Genomic DNA, 19,929 nt, shown 5'->3' with positions numbered 1-19,929 from the left:
GTCACCCGCCGCTCCCCGGGCTGCGCGCGAACTCTCCTCCTCCCTTACCCCCTCGGTTCTCGTTTGGGCTCGTCCGCTCCCCCCTTCCCCTGCGCGCGGGGACCCTCAGGCCGGCGCGTACCATTCGCGGGCGGGGGACATCCTTCACTAGGAGCGTGGCGAGGCAGTGGAACAGGTTGCCCAGAGAAGTGAGGGCTGCCCCATCCCTGGAGGTGTTGGAGGCCGCGTTGAATGGGGCCTTGAGCAACCTGGTGTAGTAAGAGGTGTTGCTGCCCATGGCGGGGGGTTGGAACTGCATGGGCTTTTAAGGTCCCTTCCAATCCAAACCGTTCTGCGATTCTATGAAAGGGATCTGATCTGCATTAGGAAACCTTAATATCTTATTGTTGCCACCAGTGATTTATCCTCACTGTGGAGAGGGCATGTTAAAGCAACTGGTAGCACTTTGCTCCACAGCCTCCCTTCCCCTTCAGAGAAGGAGATGCTTAAAATGCCAGTAGGTGCTGGAAGACCAAATGCTCTTGCTTCCCAAACCTGCTGCCACCAGCAAACAGAACAGCAGTGGCGGTGGGATATGGTGAGTGCGGTTTGAAGGCAAACATGTGGTGTAAGCTGGAGGTTATTCTGTTATTAACCTGAAATGTAGCTGAGCTGCGATGGAGATTGTTCCGTCTGCAGTATCAGCCCAGATTGGCACAGCGCTTTGTCAGGTTTGGTTACAGAAAGCGAGACTGGCAAGGCTCACGCAAGGCCAGTGTTCAGTTGAGCAAAAGTCTCGGCAGAGATGGCTATGATTTGATATTCAAACCAGTCAAGGGAAATAGGAGACTGAAATACTGGCATGCTGAGAGTAAAGGAATCTAGTGGGGTTTTAAACTTGGGAAATGCCTGTTATTTTTGTGTTCATTGTGATCTTGTGTTCTGTACCTTAATAAATCAGGGAAAAAGGCCCTTGGGCTGTTCCTTCCGCCTTCTGTGCAAACTGTTGTATTTACTGTGTACTAGCTAGGTACTTCTTGGAAGTATTTTGGGGAATACGATAGGAAAGCTCTGCCACAACAAAATGATTTATTTCTGTCTGGAAGGGAATGGAGAAAAGCTTTTAAAGAAGTGATAGAAGGCCGTAGCTTGGGTTCTTAGTCTTGCGCACTAGTAGGTCAGAAGGGCAGAAATACTGCTGAGTTTCTGGACAGATAGAGAATGTGTGTTTTCTTCCTAACGTGCAGTTAGGTTACTCTCATTCTTCTCGCTGATGAGAATCTTTTTTGACAGCTAATGAGACTATTTTGTTTCTCTTGCAGGTTTTCATTTCGGTGCAGGTCTCCTCTTGGTGGCAAGCGCTGCCTTTTGAAGCCGCACGTTCATTCTTCCCCTTCAAGCACCGTAAGTCTCGTTCGCCAGCCTCAGAACCATGGCAACAGAAGAAAAGAAGCCAGATGCAGAATCCACCAAAACACAAGGTGTGTGTGGAGCTCCGAACAATATCCGTGTAAATACGCATGGCAGCTACCTGCATATTCAACAGGCAAACCGGAATTAGAGGCTTGAATTCTAATGTAGATTTAGAACTTCTCCAGATTTCTGCTTCTGCTGTTTTCTTGAGCTGAATATGTGCTGAGCACTTTATGGGAGAAGCGGATGGAGTATGGCCTCTTTTGTCATGCTGGTTTTTTTTGGTTTAGTGGAAGTTCTTGCTAATGAAATGCTTCTGTCACTTTGAGCATTAGCAAGGCAGTTTGTTTGTATCCTTGGAATGCCTAGAAGTGACCGGAGAATTGTCGAACCTGTGATCGTAGTTGTGAAGTGGGGAGGCAGTCATTATTCAGATTCTTTAAAGCCCGCAGATGCAGTCAAGTTTGTGGTGTAATTTTTGTTCTCTTTAGGCAAAAGCATTTCAGCATTCATATGGAATGGTTCTACTTTTACCACTGGTGACCTAAACCAAAAGTAGAAACCCAAGTTGTTGTCAGGGAAGGCTAAAGCGGCTGGAGACTCTGTGCATTCCAGGCAGTTTATGTAATCTCAGCTGCTGCAGCTTGGCGTGCACAAAACTGTTCTTTACTGATTCCATCTTACCCTATACACTTAGGTCTACTTGGGGAAGGAGAACTGCCCAGGGTTTGCAGACAGAGTTAACAGATATTTCTTTCCAGCCTGAAGGGACAGCTGTATCCGTAAGCGCTTGATAATCTCTTAACTAGCATGTTTCTTTTCCAGCTGCTGACAAACTCATTAAAATTTGGGGCGCATACGACGGCAAGTTTGAAAAAACAATATCTGGTCATAAACTGGTAAGTGTGAAGAGATTTCTGTGCGCTTGAATGCAAATCTGCTTGGAATGAATTTTGCTTGCTTTTCCTCATCCAGAAATTTCCGTTCTTGGTTAGACTTGTGTAGAGGGCTTGTTCTTTGGTCTCGTTTTGTACTTTGTTGTTTATACAGCCCTGCACAACAGTCTGGGACTGGAATTGCTGAAGTAATACCGAGTCAGGCTGGAAATATGGGTGAAGCACAGGCTGATAGTGGAATGCTTGTGTGCACGCTGCCTCGCCATTTTCTTGAGTCCCCCCATTTCAGAAACACCAACCTCAGGCACGATGCAGTTCGTTCTTGGGTGAAAATCCCTGTAAGCTGTAACGCCCTGTCCTTTTCCGTCTTTCCTTTGTATATGGGGCAGAATGGCTTGCCTTTTAAGGAGACTGAATTTTTCTTGAACACCTTGCGTGCCTCGAATAGGTCCATCATTAAACCACCTTGTGCATTTCTTCAATCTTCAGTTCGACGAAAGCGTGAGGATATGGGATGTGAAAACAGGGAAGTGCCTCAAGACGTTGCCTGCTCATTCTGACCCAGTTTCAGCCGTAAGTCCCTTCTGATAAATGAAAGCAGTAATGTGCAAATCTCATTCGTTTAGTAGGTAAAAGGAGTTAGGAAAACAGCAACATCCATTCAAATACAGGAAAACCAGAGCTGTTCAACTCTGTTCCTTGTGGTCATCCTTCTTGGTGATGGAGCCGTGCTGCTTGCTGCAGCTATCAAAGTTACGCTTCATTTTTCTGATTATCCATCCCACGAGAGTGAGCAGGACCAGGACTCCTGCAGCAACCCAAAGCTTATGCACAGAAAGGAACGAGGCTTCCTCTGCAGCCCTGATCCGTTCACTCTCCTCCAGCAGCTGAATCATCTTCTGCAGTTCCTCTTCATACTGCTTCATCCGCTTATCCATGTCGGCATCAGTGTGCTCATCGCGGTTCTGGCCATGCTGGCCAGCCAACAGAGCCAGGATGAGGGCAGTTAAGAGCGGCATCGCCTGGAGGAGGTGGGCAGAATTGGGGTTGATCAGGGTTTGTGAGCACTGCAGGGATGGGAGCCATGGGCTGTCCCAGCACAGTGTACAAGGACTGGTGTCCGCAGGCTTGAAGGGGCCGCAGGCCCTGGCTGAAGACAGCATGGGGCCCATCCTGCCCTGATGGCCAGCCCCTGGCTGGGCTTCGCCCTGTGAAAGGGCGAGGGACGCTCAAGTAGTCTCCTGAGGCCCCATCCCTGCCACACAACAGCATCCCGTGGAGCCACTAGCACCCACCATATCCCCGCAGCCTCTCTGGGCACCTACCACCCCTGGGAGCCCCGAACAGCTCTGCCCTGAGCCCTGAGGTTGGCACCGTACCCTGCCCGGAGACTCTCCCTCTGGATTAGAAACCCCTTGGGCACCTGCCCCATCCTCATCCATCCCAGCCTTCCTCTTACCTTCACTCACCCAAATCAAATGGCAGTGGGGCTTCGTGGTGGCAGTGTACTTGGGGGCAGCCCCCATTGTGACGTCACCAGAGCAGCATCACCGCTTAACAATCCCCGGGCCCTGATGGGATGCACCCATGAGTGCTGAGGGAGCTGGCAGATGTTATTGTTAAGCTGCTCTCCATCATCTTTGAAGGATGGAGAACAGGAGAGGTGCCTGAGGACTGGAGAAGAGCTAATATCACTCTAGTCTTCAAAAGGAAGGATGGAAAGTACAGGTGGACATCCAAGTTAACCCTGAGCCAGCAGTGTGCCCCGGTGGCCAAGAAGCCCAAGGGGATCCTGAGGTGCATTAAGAAAAGTGTGGCCAGCAGCATGAGGGAGGTTCTTCTCCCTGTCTGCTATGCGCTACTGATTGTGACAGGGATTCTGCGTCATTGCTTTGAACGCTGGCTTCCTTAAGCACTCTTTTACCATCTTCCTACCATTCTGTTAGTACACTGTTGCCCTCCTTCTGCATCTGAGTAGGCAGCAACCTGCTACCTGCCCACATTCCCCAACAAAGTGTTGCGCTGACCTTCACAGGACAGGGGATTACTGATTTATTGCCATCTTTACATAACACAAGTCCAAAAGGGAATCAACTCTTTCAAGCAACCGCACCGGTGGAGGTACTGCGAGCTCTGTTTATGCTGATCTCTTGACCAGTCTCATCTTCATGCTTTGTTTGCTGAGATCAGTGTCTCAGCACTGATGCAGGCAGTGGATCTCCTGGCTGGACTCCACAGGCAGTCCACGAGATGAGCAGATTTGCTTTCCCAGTGGTCAAAATTGTTCCCTGAGCCCCACCAGTATGAAAGGAAGGCAGTTCCTCAGGATCAGATATGAGTGGAAAAGCCTGTGACAACCAGGACTGTGATTCTGCTGGATCCAAAACGTGGCATCTTGACAAGACTGCAGCTCTCCAGACATGCTGTGCTGCTGGTAAAGCTGGCCTCTGCCTACCAAAGGTTTGCGTAGGTGTCTGAGCTGCCTTCCTGCACTGCAAGAATCATCTCAGTGCAGGTATTGATCGCGGAGGTGCTCGTCAGCTGGAATATGCAGGAGCGGGAGGAGGGCAGCACTGTTAATTGGCAGTGGTGTGACTGAGGCAGAAACAACCAGGCTGTTCTCAGCAACGTTTGGAACCAGCAGGCAGTTTTCGCCACATCCAAATAAGAATCTGTGCAGAGGGTGCGTAGGAGATATGAGCACTGATCCTTCTCCGTCTCGTCATTGGGGCGGTGGAGGAAGCACAAACCACCCCCCAGCAACTGTTCCCTCAAGCACGTACACTCCAGTTGCACATGAATGTTGGACTTCCTTTCTGGTAGCTGCCCTGCGGTGTCTCTCTCCAGGTTGAAACCGTGCCCAGGGGGTGGCAGCAGGATCACGAGCAGCCGGTACGTGATGGTGTTCTGGACACACCAGGTTTCATGGGTGCCATCCATCTCGGTGGCTAGGCACATCTGCGGCATGGAAGTGCTCTTGCAGATCACTCTGCAGACACCAAGGAGGTCATCCACCAGTTCTTTCATCATGTTGTGTGTGCTCAGCAGGCCCTGCCTTGTCAAAAGGGTGGACGCAGCCAAAGACCTGACATCTCCTTCTGCACTGTTGAGGTCCTCCTCCTCCTTGTGGTCGTCCTTCTTGGTGATGGAGCCGTGCTGCTTGCTGCAGCTATCAAAGTTACGCTTCATTTTTCTGACTATCCGTCCCACGAGAGTGAGCAGGACCAGGACTCCTGCAGCAACCCAAAGCTTATGCACAGAAAGGAGCGAGGCTTCCAATGCAGCCCTGATCCGTTCACTCTCGTCCAGCAGCTGAATCATCTTCTGCAGTTCCTCTTCATATTGCTTTATCCGCTTATCCGTGTCGGCATCAGTGTGCTCATCGCTGTTCTGGCCATGCTGGCCAGCCAACAGAGCCAGGATGAGGGCAGTTAAGAGCGGCATCGCCTGGAGGAGGTGGGCAGAATTGGGGTTGATCAGGGTTTGTGAGCACTGCAGGGATGGGAGCCATGGGCTGTCCCAGCACAGTGTACAAGGACTGGTGTCCGCAGGCTTGAAGGGGCCGCAGGCCCTGGCTGAAGGCAGCATGGGGCCCATCCTGCCCTGATGGCCAGCCCCTGGCTGGGCTTCGCCCTGTGAAAGGGCGAGGGACACTCAAGTAGTCTCCTGAGGCCTCATCCCTGCCACACAACAGCATCCCATGGAGCCACTAGCACCCACCATATCCCCGCAGCCTCTCTGGGCACCTGCCACCCCTAGGAGCCCGAACATCTCTGCCCTCAGCCCTGAGGATGGCACCGTACCCTGCCCGGAGACTCTTCCTCTGGATTAGAAACCCTTTGGGCACCTGCCCCATCCTCATCCATCCCAGCCTTCCTCTTACCTTCACTCACCCAAATCAAATGGCAGTGGGGCTTCGTGGTGGTGGTGTACTTGGGGGCAGCCCCCATTGTGACCTCACCAGAGCAGCATCACCGCTTACCAATCCCTGGGCCCTGATGAGATGCACCCATGAGTGCTGAGGGAGCTGGCAGATGTTATTGTTAAGCTGCTCTCCATCATCTTTGAAGGATGGAGAACAGGAGAGGTGCCTGAGGACTGGAGAAGAGCTAATATCACTCTAGTCTTCAAAAGGAAGGATGGAAAGTACAGGTGGACATCAAGTTAACCCTGAGCCAGCACTGTTGCCCTCCTTCTGCATCTGAGCAGGCAGCAACCTGCTACCTGCCCACATTCCCCAACAAAGTGTTGCGCTGACCTTCACAGGACAGGTGATTACTGATTTATTGCCATCTTTACATAACACCATCCATCTCGGTGGCTAGGCACATCTGCGGCATGGAAGTGCTCTTGCAGATCACTCTGCAGACACCAAGGAGGTCATCCACCAGTTCTTTCATCATGTTGTGTGTGCTCAGCAGGCCCTGCCTTGTCAAAAGGGTGGACGCAGCCAAAGACCTGACATCTCCTTCTGCACTGTTGAGGTCCTCCTCCTCCTTGTGGTCGTCCTTCTTGGTGATGGAGCCGTGCTGCTTGCTGCAGCTATCAAAGTTACGCTTCATTTTTCTGACTATCCATCCCACGAGAGTGAGCAGGACCAGGACTCCTGCATCACCCCAAAGCTTATGCACAGAAAGGAGCGAGGCTTCCAATGCAGCCCTGATCCGTTCACTCTCGTCCAGCAGCTGAATCATCTTCTGCAGTTCCTCTTCATACTGCTTCATCCGCTTATCCATGTCGGCATCAGTGTGCTCATCGCTGTTCTGGCCATGCTGGCCAGCCAACAGAGCCAGGATGAGGGCAGTTAAGAGCGGCATCGCCTGGAGGAGGTGGGCAGAATTGGGGTTGATCAGGGTTTGTGAGCACTGCAGGGATGGGAGCCATGGGCTGTCCCAGCACAGTGTACAAGGACTGGTGTCCGCAGGCTTGAAGGGGCCGCAGGCCCTGGCTGAAGACAGCATGGGGCCCATCCTGCCCACGCTGCCCTGATGGACAGCCCCTGGCTGGGCTTCGCCCTGTGAAAGGGCGAGGGACTTTTCAACAGTGTTGAACGACTGGAGGGGGAAAGGAGCAATGGCACCAACTGGAGCAAGGGAAGTTCCATTCACTGGAACCAGGAAATACGTGGAATTTCCTCTGGAGATACCCAAAACCTGCTGGGACACGATCCTATGCAACCTGTTCAAGGTGACCCTTCTTTGGCATCGAGGTTGGGCTGAATGAGCTCCAGAGCGTCTTTTCAACTCTCACCATTCTATGGCTCTGTGATACGCAAGCTGCCTTTTTATTGCAAGATACAATAAAAATATTTGCAATCTTTAAATGAATTTCCGAATTGATTTTGTCATATAAGCTTTACAGACAAGATACAACAAACTGCCTGTTCTGAAATACCTTAAGTTTTTCTATTAAAAAAAACTACAGCAGCAGCTTTTTACTATTTCTTCTTCCTTCTCCTCAAACTCAGAGGAGCACCCTAATCCCACCAAAGGCCTTTTGATTAGCCTCTGTGGTCTCTTATGTAATCTCTTTCATAGATCGCGCTACCAACCTTTGGAAACATAGTAATAAAATAAAAACACCTAAAGCATATACGACCATTTTTACAAGGCTTCTCAACCACCCTGAAAGTCCCCATCCTTCAAAGAGTTTATCTAACCAGTCCCAACTATCACTCTGTTGTAATTTGGAGACTCCAGCCTTAAGCTGTTGAATGCTCGCATGAATAGATTCCGAGTGGTCGGATTCCAGTCTTGTTTAAGGACAGCCCATATAGCGGGTACCAAATTTGTCGTACTACACTCTAGGTCACAAACAATAACTTCCCGGGCCCTTCTTTGCACTAAACTAGCCCAGCTAACGCTCTCAGTGAAGTATCGATCCTGTTCTGCCCTGTAATCAATAAAGAGTCGTACAGTATCGATTTCTTTTTCTAAACAGTCTTAACATACACACAAAACCCAAGGTTCACAAGATCTACATAAAGCGCAAATGATTCCAGCGACAGGTGTTTCTCTGCCCTGGTTCATACAGTTTTTCCAAGCTTCCAGTGTTCAGCCCGATCTTCCTCCGTGAGTTCTTCAAATGGTTGTTCGGGGGACTGGTCCCGAGGATGATTGAGGTTTTCACCAGATAGTTGCTGTAAGGACTCACGGAAGGGTCGCACATTCTTTGCCGGGATCCATCGGGGGCCATTTTCTATAGAGACACGAGCATAGCCTCTCCCCCATGTAACTCACTTAACGACAGTTTCCTGCCATTCAACAACAAGTACCGGCGATCAAGCCAGCAATCTATGTTAAAAGTTCTTATCTCCCGCCCTCCCAGGGCCTGTGGCCGACAAGCTCCAGCACATCTGCCTTTATCAACTGATCCGTGCTGGGGGGTTTCTTGAAGCCAGACAGATCCTGTCCAACAGTGTATTTATTCTTGTTATATTTTATTTTTATAATAATAATTATATTATTTATTATAATTTTATTCTTATAAATAATTATATTTTTATAATTAATTATATTATTATTATTATAATAAATAATAACAAGAAAACCCCCAGAACGATGGGTGCATCCCATCAGGGCCTGGGGATTGGTAAGCAGTGATGCTGCTCTGGTGAGGTCACAATGGGGGCTGCCCCCAAGTACACCACCACCACGAAGCCCCACTGCCATTTGATTTGGGTGAGTGAAGGTAAGAGGAAGGCTGGGATGGATGAGGATGGGGCAGGTGCCCAAGGGGTTTCTAATCCAGAGGGAGAGTCTCCGGGCAGGGTACGGTGCCAACCTCAGGGCTCAGGGCAGAGCTGTTCGGGGCTCCCAGGGGTGGTAGGTGCCCAGAGAGGCTGCGGGGATATGGTGGGTGCTAGTGGCTCCACGGGATGCTGTTGTGTGGCAGGGATGGGGCCTCAGGAGACTACTTGAGCGTCCCTCGCCCTTTCACAGGGCGAAGCCCAGCCAGGGGCTGGCCATCAGGGCAGGATGGGCCCCATGCTGTCTTCACCAGGGCCTGCGGCCCCTTCAAGCCTGCGGACACCAGTCCTTGTACACTGTGCTGGGACAGCCCATGGCTCCCATCCCTGCAGTGCTCACAAACCCTGATCAACCCCAATTCTGCCCACCTCCTCCAGGCGATGCCGCTCTTAACTGCCCTCATCCTGGCTCTGTTGGCTGGCCAGCATGGCCAGAACCGCGATGAGCACACTGATGCCGACATGGATAAGCGGATGAAGCAGTATGAAGAGGAACTGCAGAAGATGATTCAGCTGCTGGAGGAGAGTGAACGGATCAGGGCTGCAGAGGAAGCCTCGTTCCTTTCTGTGCATAAGCTTTGGGTTGCTGCAGGAGTCCTGGTCCTGCTCACTCTCGTGGGATGGATAATCAGAAAAATGAAGCGTAACTTTGATAGCTGCAGCAAGCAGCACGGCTCCATCACCAAGAAGGATGACCACAAGGAACAGAGTTGAACAGCTCTGGTTTTCCTGTATTTGAATGGATGTTGCTGTTTTCCTAACTCCTTTTACCTACTAAACGAATGAGATTTGCACATTACTGCTTTTATTTATCAGAAGGGACTTACGGCTGAAACTGGGTCAGAATGAGCAGGCAACGTCTTGAGGCACTTCCCTGTTTTCACATCCCATATCCTCACGCTTTCGTCAAACTGAAGATTGAAGAAATGCACAAGGTGGTTTAATGATGGACCTATTCGAGGCACGCAAGGTGTTCAAGAAAAATTCAGTCTCCTTAAAAGGCAAGCCATTCTGCCCCATATACAAAGGAAAGACGGAAAAGGACAGGGCGTTACAGCTTACAGGGATTTTCACCCAAGAACGAACTGCATCGTGCCTGAGGTTGGTGTTTCTGAAATGGGGGGACTCAAGAAAATGGCGAGGCAGCGTGCACACAAGCATTCCACTATCAGCCTGTGCTTCACCCATATTTCCAGCCTGACTCGGTATTACTTCAGCAATTCCAGTCCCAGACTGTTGTGCAGGGCTGTATAAACAACAAAGTACAAAACGAGACCAAAGAACAAGCCCTCTACACAAGTCTAACCAAGAACGGAAATTTCTGGATGAGGAAAAGCAAGCAAAATTCATTCCAAGCAGATTTGCATTCAAGCACACAGAAATCTCTTCACACTTACCAGTTTATGACCAGATATTGTTTTTTCAAACTTGCCGTCGTATGCGCCCCAAATTTTAATGAGTTTGTCAGCAGCTGGAAAAGAAACATGCTAGTTAAGAGATTATCAAGCGCTTACGGATACAGCTGTCCCTTCAGGCTGGAAAGAAATATCTGTTAACTCTGTCTGCAAACCCTGGGCAGTTCTCCTTCCCCAAGTAGACCTAAGTGTATAGGGTAAGATGGAATCAGTAAAGAACAGTTTTGTGCACGCCAAGCTGCAGCAGCTGAGATTACATAAACTGCCTGGAATGCACAGAGTCTCCAGCCGCTTTAGCCTTCCCTGACAACAACTTGGGTTTCTACTTTTGGTTTAGGTCACCAGTGGTAAAAGTAGAACCATTCCATATGAATGCTGAAATGCTTTTGCCTAAAGAGAACAAAAATTACACCACAAACTTGACTGCATCTGCGGGCTTTAAAGAATCTGAATAATGACTGCCTCCCCACTTCACAACTACGATCACAGGTTCGACAATTCTCCGGTCACTTCTAGGCATTCCAAGGATACAAACAAACTGCCTTGCTAATGCTCAAAGTGACAGAAGCATTTCATTAGCAAGAACTTCCACTAAACCAAAAAAAAACCAGCATGACAAAAGAGGCCATACTCCATCCGCTTCTCCCATAAAGTGCTCAGCACATATTCAGCTCAAGAAAACAGCAGAAGCAGAAATCTGGAGAAGTTCTAAATCTACATTAGAATTCAAGCCTCTAATTCCGGTTTGCCTGTTGAATATGCAGGTAGCTGCCATGCGTATTTACACGGATATTGTTCGGAGCTCCACACACACCTTGTGTTTTGGTGGATTCTGCATCTGGCTTCTTTTCTTCTGTTGCCATGGTTCTGAGGCTGGCGAACGAGACTTACGGTGCTTGAAGGGGAAGAATGAACGTGCGGCTTCAAAAGGCAGCGCTTGCCACCAAGAGGAGACCTGCACCGAAATGAAAACCTGCAAGAGAAACAAAATAGTCTCATTAGCTGTCAAAAAAGATTCTCATCAGCGAGAAGAATGAGAGTAACCTAACTGCACGTTAGGAAGAAAACACACATTCTCTATCTGTCCAGAAACTCAGCAGTATTTCTGCCCTTCTGACCTACTAGTGCGCAAGACTAAGAACCCAAGCTACGGCCTTCTATCACTTCTTTAAAAGCTTTTCTCCATTCCCTTCCAGAAGGAAATAAATCATTTAGTTGTGGCAGAGCTTTCCTATCGTATTCCCCAAAATGCTTCTAAGAAGTACCTAGCTAGTACACAGTAAATACAACAGTTTGCACAGAAGGCGGAAGGAACAGCCCAAGGGCCTTTTTCCCTGATTTATTAAGGTACAGAACACAAGATCACAATGAACACAAAAAGAACAGGCATTTCCCAAGTTTAAAACCCCACTAGATTCCTTTACTCTCAGCATGCCAGTATTTCAGTCTCCTATTTCCCTTGACTGGTTTGAATATCAAATCATAGCCATCTCTGCCGAGACTTTTGCTCAACTGAACGCTGGCCTTGCGTGAGCCTTGCCGGTCTCGCTTTCTGTAACCAAACCTGACAAAGCGCTGTGCCAATCTGGGCTGATACTGCAGACGGAACAATCTCCATCGCAGCTCAGCTACATTTCAGGTTAATAACAGAATAACCGCCAGCTTACACCACACGTGTTTGCCTTCAAACCGCACTCACCATATCCCACCGCCACTGCTGTTCTGTTTGCTGGTGGCAGCAGGTTTGGGAAGCAAGAGCATTTGGTCTTCCAGCACCTACTGGCATTTTAAGCATCTCCTTCTCTGAAGGGGAAGGGAGGCTGTGGAGCAAAGTGCTACCAGTTGCTTTAACATGCCCTCTCCACAGTGAGGATAAATCACTGGTGGCAACAATAAGATATTAAGGTTTCCTAATGCAGATCAGATCCCTTTCATAGAATCGCAGAACGGTTTGGATTGGAAGGGACCTTAAAAGCCCATGCAGTTCCAACCCCCCGCCATGGGCAGCAACACCTCTTACTACACCAGGTTGCTCAAGGCCCCATTCAACGCGGCCTCCAACACCTCCAGGGATGGGGCAGCCCTCACTTCTCTGGGCAACCTGTTCTACTGCCTCACCACGCTCCTAGTGAAGGATGTCCCCCCGCCCGCGAATGGTACGCGCCGGCCTGAGGGTCCCCGCGCGCAGGGAAAGGGGGGAGCGGACGAGCCCAAACGAGAACCGAGGGGGTAAGGGAGGAGGAGAGTTCGCGCGCAGCCCGGGGAGCGGCGGGTGACTTACCGCGGGGAGAAGGGGGGAAAAAAAGGGAGGGGGAAGAGGGGGGCTGGAGACGGCAGCGCCTCCTCCGCGGCGGCGAGGAGGAGGAGGAGGAGGAGGAGCGCAGCCGCGGGAGGGGAAAGGCGGGAGGGGAACGCGGTGGTGCTGGCAACAGCAGCTCCGGGATCGCCAGGCGGGGTGGAATGCGGGACAGCGCATGCGCGGTGCTGGCCGCAGCCCGCACAATGCCGCTCTCTCCCGGGAGCGCTACGGCGCGAGGCGAGAGACAAAAAATGGACGACCGCGCGCGGGGGGTGAAGGGGGCGGGCAGGGCGCTAAATCAGTGGTCGGTGTCTTTAAGGGGGCGGGTCACTGACGAGTGGGCGGGGCTGCGCGTGGGGTGACGCCCAGGGGAGGGGCCTTAATGAGGCGGGCGGGCACTTCAAGGGGCGGTATTAAGGGAGGCGTGGCTTAACGAGTAAGCGGGCTGCTTAGTAGGCGTGGCCTAAGGCGCGAGGGTGACGTCAGTTTGCGGGGGCTCAAAGGGTGGGCGTCTTAAAGGGAGGGCTTAGAGGTGGGGGCGTGGCCTGTGGTGGGGGCGTGGCTTCCGCTGGAGACAGCCAATATCCAATGGAGGGTCCAGAGTGGATTTAAAGAATGTCCTGTCAGATTGGTGGCTCTCAAAACAGAGAGACGAATAGCTTCCTGTGCAGTGGAGAGGATGAGGATGAAGAGCACACAAAATATCCTGACTTTTACCGGGATGTAGCAAGAAGCATGACTTGGAGGAGCTGGAAGGTGGGATGCAGTGGGCTAAGATTTGTAAGTATGACAAGAGGCAGAGCGAAGGCCTAACTGTTGTGGGAGAGAAGGGACATGACCACAGAGTCTGAGAAGTGAAAAGAAGCTACCAAGCCAGTAAGGCTACATAGCCTTACTATCTTTGGCCACAGTAAATATATTACTTTGGAAATTAGCTGCATGTAAATGGTTTTGTTACACATTCAGTGTGATGTAGAGACCTAGCACCTGCTCCTAACATAGCAGTTTGCACAGGTAAGCAAGCTTGTGAATAGCGTGTGCTACTGAGTTGGCAGTTTACACTAACAAACACTAGAACATGCTAGATTTCAGCTGGCTAAAGCCCTGATGGATTCCTGTGTGCTTTCTTACTTTTCCTCCTGCCCTCTTACAAATCATAATGTTAATCATAATGTTAATCATAATGAACTGTATGTTTATTGGCGTTGTAACCATTTGCACCAGCCAAAGCCGAAGCTCCTGATTCACACAAGTGCTAAGAACCTGCTGCTCCAGTTGAAGTGGTTGGGAGAGGCAGGCTGTCATCACGTCTGGCAGTCAGACTGTGTGACTGTGTCTGGGGCACTCAAATCAGCAGCCTTGATGCATTAACTTGGCTGTGACTTGCACTTGGGGGAATCTGCTTTGAATGATACACTGCAGAACATTGCTGGACACAAATACTGCACGAAGCCCTACCTTCTTTTCAAAATCATGGACTGCTTCTTAACAAGTCTTACTGACATGGAGCTCTATACACGCAGTGTTCAATGATCGTGTTCTGAAAGAAGTTCTCCAACTTCCATAGGTCCCTTGTGCCCAGGCTAAGTGTTTGTACACATCCCTCCCAGGGCAGAATGAATCCGATCGTACCTCCTCTCCATTGCGGTAAGATTTCCTAGTTTTAAATGAACAAATGTTGGCAGTGATGCAAGCGTTCAGACTGTAATGGAGGAGGTAGAAATATCAGCTTGGAAAAGGATCAGTGTTTGTTTTTAAATCCCGGAAGAAACATATGAATGCGATGTATCTGGGATTTAGGAAAAAAACAGAGCAGCATATTAGCAACTACACAGAAACAGCTATATGTCAGAGATCAGCTGCTCTTTAAAAGCCCAAAAGATGCAGCAGGTCTCTCATGAGTTCTTTCCTCTGTTTCTTGAGCAGCATGTAACACACAGTCAGTCTGTTCTGCGCTTCCTCTGTCTGCTGAGAGTCCCAAGCAAATAAAAGCCCTAACTGAGATTGCTAATTGTGTCAAAATACAAACACGGGCTTATACAGCTTGGAGGCTTAGTGCCTTATTACTCACCCTAGCAAACGTAAGCACGAGCTTGTTTGCAGCAGTCAGGTTTAAAGAGCAGATCCAGCATGTACTGAAGTTAGTGGGAGCTTTTCCATAAGCATGAATGTCCTTTGGATCAAACCTGCAGGACTGGATTAGTTCTGGTCTCAGCGGAACCTGTGATAAAATTGTTCACGTCAGTCATAGCAGGACCCATGGCCTCAACTCTCTTTCTGACAACCTTAAAGTCATCCAAAGGGATCCCAGCACCACTGAATGCAGTCACTTCCATAGAATCTGAGCCACTCCTGGATTTTTATTTCCCTTTCATCATTATGGGAAACTGCTCTTCCCCCAGCAAAGCTCAGACAGGTGTCTTTTCCAGTGTACTTGGCAGGTCACCAAGTTCAGGCTATTTTGAACCAAACGGAATGAAAGATTTTGTGAGGGAGAAGCCTGCCAAGACCCACTCTTTTCCAGAGCGGGAACTTGGACAGATACCACATCCTGCTGATCCCAGCTGTGGCGGCATGGTTGGGGGAGTAAGACTGACCCTCACAGATGACTCATAGCCAACAAGTTAAATCTCATCCAAAGACAATGGCCTGTCTGTGCAAATCCTCAGGTACTCATATTGTGCAGTCACAAAGAAATGTCTTTACTCGCTGAGCTGCCTTTTTCTGCGAGGGCCGTGCTGTTAACCTGATCCAGCATGTGACCGAGTACTGTGCCAAATAGAGTTTATCATACTTTAAACTCGTTTAAAAAAATTCAGGACACTTAGAGACTAAGGGGTTGTTTAGGATGACGATTAACTTGCAGCTGAGGCTACAGCTTTCAGGTTTCAGAGCTGTCTTATTCAGTATAGATAAGGTGTTTTATACACACATATATGCGGAGCCCCCCTGTACACCAAAGGCCCGGCAGAGCCCCGCCTCTGCTGCCCTCAATGACCATTCCCCAGAGAGCCGCGGTCGGCTCTGCAGTGCTCAGGGATGTCACACAGGGCTGGATGGGCCCCCGGTGGGACTCGTTCTACACCACAGAGCCGCCCAGAGCGAGGTGGTCAGCCCAAGGCCTCACCGTCCCGGGTCAGCGCGGAGGCTCCTGTCGCCGTGCGGGTGTGGAGGCACAAAGGCATTAGCGGAAGCCTCTCCCCCAGAATAGGCCTCGCCCACCACCGCTAAGCCCTCCCTTTAAGATGCCCGTCCTTTAAGACGCCCGCCCTTTAAGACGCCCGCAAACTGACGTCACCCTTGCGCGTTAGGCCACGCCTACTACGCCTACCGCTTACCCGTTAAGCCACGCCTCCCTTAATACCTCCCCTTGAAGTGCCCGCCCGCCTCAATAAGGCCCCGCCCCTGGGCGTCACCCCACATGCAGTCCCGCCTACTCGTCAGTGACCCGCCCCCTTAAAGACACCGCCCACTGATTTAGCGCCCTGCCCGCCTCCATCACTCCCCGCGCGCGGTCGTCCGTTTTTTGTCTCTCGCCTCGCGCCGTAGCGCTCCCGGGAGAGAGCGGCATTGTGCGGGCTGCGGCCCGCACCGCGCATGCGCTGTCCCGCATTCCCCCCCGCCTGGCGATCCCGGAGCTGCTGCTGCCACCACACCGCGTCCCCCCCCCTTTCCCTTCCCGCGGCCGCGCTCCTCCTCGCCGCCGCGGAGGAGGCGCTGCCGTCTCCGGCCCCCCTCTCCCCCCTCCCTTTTTTCCCCCCCTTTTCCCCGCGGTAAGTCACCCGCCGCTCCCCGGGCTGCGCGCGAACCCTCCTCTTCCCTCCCCCCCTCGGCTCTCATTTGGGCTCGTCCGCTCCCCCCTTTCCCTGCGCGCGGGGACCCTCAGGCCGGCGCGTACCATTCGCGGGCGGGGGACACGCAGACACACACACGCGCATGGGGGGAGCGGTGGTCTGCAGCCACCGCGTCAGGCGAGGCGAGGGCAGGCGGTTGGGGGTGTGTCGGTACCGCGTGGCCGCATCGCTCGGTGCGGAGAGGATGTTGCGGTGCGCGCTCGCACGAGTTCCCGGGTCGGTTCCAGCTGAAAGGGGTGGTTTCGGGGGTGCTGGTGGAGGAGAAGCTCGACAGGAGGCGGCAATGTGTGCTCACAGCCCAGAAACCAACCGTATCCTGGGCTGCACCCGAAGAACTGCGACCAGCGGGGCGAGGGAGGGGTTCTGCCCTTCTGCTCTGGTGAGACCGCACCTGGAGCCCAGTTCTGGAGTCCCCACGTAAGAAGGACATGGATCTGTTGGGACAGGTCCAGAGGAGGCCACGAGAATGGTCTGAGCGTTGCAGCACCTCCCCTGTGAGGGCAGGCTGAGAGTTTGGATTGTGCAGCCTGGAGAAGAGAAGGCTCCAGGGAAACCTTAGAGCAGCTTCCAGTGCTCCTTCCTGGTCGAGGGGTAGAGCGAGGAGGAATGGTTTTATGCTGAAAGAGGGGAGATTTAGATGAGATAATTGGGAAGAAATCCTTCACTAGGAGCGTGGTGAGGCAGTGGAACAGGTTGCCCAGAGAAGTGAGGGCTGCCCCATCCCTGGAGGTGTTGGAGGCCGCGTTGAATGGGGCCTTGAGCAACCTGGTGTAGTAAGAGGTGTTGCTGCCCATGGCAGGGGGTTGGAACTGCATGGGCTTTTAAGGTCCCTTCCAATCCAAACCGTTCTGCGATTCTATGAAAGGGATCTGATCTGCATTAGGAAACCTTAATATCTTATTGTTGCCACCAGTGATTTATCCTCACTGTGGAGAGGGCATGTTAAAGCAACTGGTAGCACTTTGCTCCACAGCCTCCCTTCCCCTTCAGAGAAGGAGATGCTTAAAATGCCAGTAGGTGCTGGAAGACCAAATGCTCTTGCTTCCCAAACCTGCTGCCACCAGCAAACAGAACAGCAGTGGCGGTGGGATATGGTGAGTGCGGTTTGAAGGCAAACACGTGCGGTGTAAGCTGGAGGTTATTCTGTTATTAACCTGAAATGTAGCTGAGCTGCGATGGAGATTGTTCCGTCTGCAGTATCAGCCCAGATTGGCACAGCGCTTTGTCAGGTTTGGTTACAGAAAGCGAGACCGGCAAGGCTCACACAAGGCCAGCGTTCAGTTGAGCAAAAGTCTCGGCAGAGATGGCTATGATTTGATATTCAAACCAGTCAAGGGAAATAGGAGACTGAAATACTGGCATGCTGAGAGTAAAGGAATCTAGTGGGGTTTTAAACTTGGGAAATGCCTGTTATTTTTGTGTTCATTGTGATCTTGTGTTCTGTACCTTAATAAATCAGGGAAAAAGGCCCTTGGGCTGTTCCTTCCGCCTTCTGTGCAAACTGTTGTATTTACTGTGTACTAGCTAGGTACTTCTTAGAAGCATTTTGGGGAATACGATAGGAAAGCTCTGCCACAACTAAATGATTTATTTCTATCTGGAAGGGAATGGAGAAAAGCTTTTAAAGAAGTGATAGAAGGCCGTAGCTTGGGTTCTTAGTCTTGCACACTAGTAGGTCAGAAGGGCAGAAATACTGCTGAGTTTCTGGACAGATAGAGAATGTGTGTTTTCTTCCTAACGTGCAGTTAGGTTACTCTCATTCTTCTCACTGATGAGAATCTTTTTTGACAGCTAATGAGACTATTTTGTTTCTCTTGCAGGTTTTCATTTCGGTGCAGGTCTCCTCTTGGTGGCAAGCGCTGCCTTTTGAAGCCGCACGTTCATTCTCCCCCTTCAAGCACCATAAGTCTCGTTCGCCAGCCTCAGAACCATGGCAACAGAAGAAAAGAAGCCAGATGCAGAATCCACCAAAACACAATCTACTCCTTCCTCCTCAACCAATCAGAGCAAGGTGTGTGTGGAGCTCCGAACAATATCCGTGTAAATACGCATGGCAGCTACCTGCATATTCAACAGGCAAACCGGAATTAGAGGCTTGAATTCTAATGTAGATTTAGAACTTCTCCAGATTTCTGCTTCTGCTGTTTTCTTGAGCTGAATATGTGCTGAGCACTTTATGGGAGAAGCGGATGGAGTATGGCCTCTTTTGTCATGCTGGTTTTTTTTTGGTTTAGTGGAAGTTCTTGCTAATGAAATGCTTCTGTCGCTTTGAGCATTAGCAAGGCAGTTTGTTTGTATCCTTGGAATGCCTAGAAGTGACTGGAGAATTGTCAAACCTGTGATCGTAGTTATGAAGTGGGGAGGCAGTCATTATTCAGATACTTTAAAGCCTGCAGATGCTCAAAGAGGATGTTTCTGTCTAAAATTGAAGCTTTCACAAATGGTGGAAAGAGGGAAAAAATTGGGATTTGGAGGATATGAGGAATTAGCCTGTGATTTGATTCGTGATAAGAAAGAAAGCTGTGCAAACACTTAAAAGCACTACGCAGATCAGTACTAAGAGTATTATTTTCATCTACCAAGCACAGGATTAGTTTCACCTGTTAGTGGCTTGGGTGGAATTCATACCAAGGCTGAGTTTGCTGTTTTGCGTGCAACAGTGAGGCACTGCTGGCCCAGACAGCAAAGGTGGTTGTTTGTTTATTTGCTTTGTAGTTTTGTTTCTCGAATTTGGAATGGGGAAAAAATGCTAGAATCTCACTTGGTGAACATCCATGCAGTCTGTCTCTGTGTACTGACCCAGCGTGATACAGAGCTCGTCACCAAGATACTAAATTTGGGGTTCATTCATCTCATTCGTGTGTATTTTTCTTGCAGCCTGCACCAGTAAAACCAAACTATGCTCTAAAGTTCACGTTAGCGGGACACACAAAGGCAGTCTCATCAGTAAAGTTTAGTCCTAATGGCGAGTGGCTAGCCAGCTCCTGTAAGTATTGCTGTTTTTTATCTCTGAAATATCTAAATATGGACTGTGGAGAACTGCCCATCTTCAGTGTTACCCTCATCAGATACAGAGGGGGACGTAGCATTGTGTGTTTTCTTAAAAGGTGCAATACCAAAGCTGTCAGTCTTTCAAATAATCTGCTTTCAGCTTTTTGAGTTCTCTTACTTTGAACACTGGATCTTCTACGTGTTGCCGGGTTGAAGATTCCTCATCGGTTCAGCTTTTTTTACTGAGCTAATGGGCGAAATCAAACACAGGATTCTTGCCGTGTGCTTTTCCATAAAGCTAAAGACATAGCTTAAGCTTTCAGATTAAACATTG

At 50.3% G+C, this 19,929-nt stretch overlaps 3 protein-coding genes across 22 annotated transcripts in view; 2 read left to right on the top strand and 1 right to left on the bottom strand.

The window, feature by feature from the left end:
- Window positions 1-19,929, top strand: part of LOC104066834 (WD repeat-containing protein 5) — a 33,961-nt gene that overhangs the window by 216 nt on the left and 13,816 nt on the right. Inside the window, exons 1-3 of one of the 8 annotated variants that reach the window (XM_054083834.1) lie at window positions 16,442-16,523; window positions 18,425-18,615; window positions 19,482-19,590. In XM_054083834.1, coding sequence (XP_053939809.1) covers window positions 18,535-18,615; window positions 19,482-19,590 — 190 coding nt within the window. In that variant the 5' untranslated portion in view covers window positions 16,442-16,523; window positions 18,425-18,534. The other 7 variants (XM_054083832.1, XM_054083835.1, XM_054083829.1 and 4 more) reach the window with 7 other exon arrangements.
- Window positions 3-9,828, top strand: LOC128854073 (transducin beta-like protein 3). Of its 10 annotated transcripts, XR_008452965.1 has the most exons (6): window positions 17-577; window positions 1,302-1,460; window positions 2,218-2,291; window positions 2,778-2,861; window positions 5,337-8,968; window positions 9,415-9,828. XR_008452965.1 is itself a non-coding variant. In XM_054083840.1 (4 exons), the coding sequence occupies exons 1-4, from the start codon at window positions 1,412-1,414 to the stop codon at window positions 9,748-9,750; spliced, it is 543 nt and encodes a 180-aa protein (XP_053939815.1). In that variant the 5' UTR covers window positions 3-1,411; the 3' UTR covers window positions 9,751-9,828. The 10 variants fall into 10 exon arrangements, 1 of the variants encoding a protein (XP_053939815.1); XR_008452973.1 differs by having other exon boundaries at window positions 15-1,460; window positions 5,136-8,968; XR_008452969.1 differs by having other exon boundaries at window positions 16-1,460; window positions 2,443-2,861; window positions 4,324-8,968.
- On the bottom strand, window positions 2,897-15,967 carry LOC128854072 (uncharacterized WD repeat-containing protein all2124-like). 4 transcript variants are annotated; one of them, XM_054083838.1, is made up of 6 exons: window positions 15,878-15,967; window positions 14,822-14,971; window positions 11,266-11,424; window positions 10,434-10,507; window positions 9,864-9,947; window positions 2,897-7,108 (listed from the first exon to the last, which is right to left on the bottom strand). In XM_054083838.1, exons 3-6 carry the CDS (start codon window positions 11,312-11,314, stop codon window positions 6,584-6,586), a joined length of 732 nt encoding a protein of 243 aa, XP_053939813.1. In that variant the 5' UTR covers window positions 11,315-11,424; window positions 14,822-14,971; window positions 15,878-15,967; the 3' UTR covers window positions 2,897-6,583. The 4 variants fall into 4 exon arrangements, with proteins under 4 accessions (XP_053939813.1, XP_053939814.1, XP_053939812.1 ...); XM_054083839.1 differs by lacking the exons at window positions 14,822-14,971; window positions 15,878-15,967 and adding an exon at window positions 12,733-12,879; XM_054083837.1 differs by lacking the exons at window positions 14,822-14,971; window positions 15,878-15,967 and adding an exon at window positions 12,151-12,704.

This window comes from Cuculus canorus, chromosome 19, assembly GCF_017976375.1.
Source record: "Cuculus canorus isolate bCucCan1 chromosome 19, bCucCan1.pri, whole genome shotgun sequence".
Taxonomy (NCBI): Eukaryota; Metazoa; Chordata; class Aves; order Cuculiformes; family Cuculidae; genus Cuculus; species Cuculus canorus.
The sequence above is the reverse complement of the archived record's forward strand: the minus strand, read 5'-3'. Positions and strand labels throughout refer to the sequence as shown.

Bases quoted from the DNA above. Each gene is read 5' to 3' on its own strand.
- LOC128854073 (XM_054083840.1), top strand. From the start codon at position 1,412: ATGGCAACAGAAGAAAAGAAGCCAGATGCAGAATCCACCAAAACACAA. The intron at 1,461-2,217 runs GTGTGTGTGGAG...TTTCTTTTCCAG, and splicing joins AGAATCCACCAAAACACAAG to CTGCTGACAAACTCATTAAA. The intron at 2,862-9,414 runs GTAAGTCCCTTC...CACCTCCTCCAG, and splicing joins ATTCTGACCCAGTTTCAGCC to GCGATGCCGCTCTTAACTGC.
- LOC128854072 (XM_054083838.1), bottom strand. From the start codon at position 11,314: ATGGCAACAGAAGAAAAGAAGCCAGATGCAGAATCCACCAAAACACAA. The intron at 10,508-11,265 runs GTGTGTGTGGAG...TTTCTTTTCCAG, and splicing joins AGAATCCACCAAAACACAAG to CTGCTGACAAACTCATTAAA. The intron at 7,109-9,863 runs GTAAGTCCCTTC...CACCTCCTCCAG, and splicing joins ATTCTGACCCAGTTTCAGCC to GCGATGCCGCTCTTAACTGC.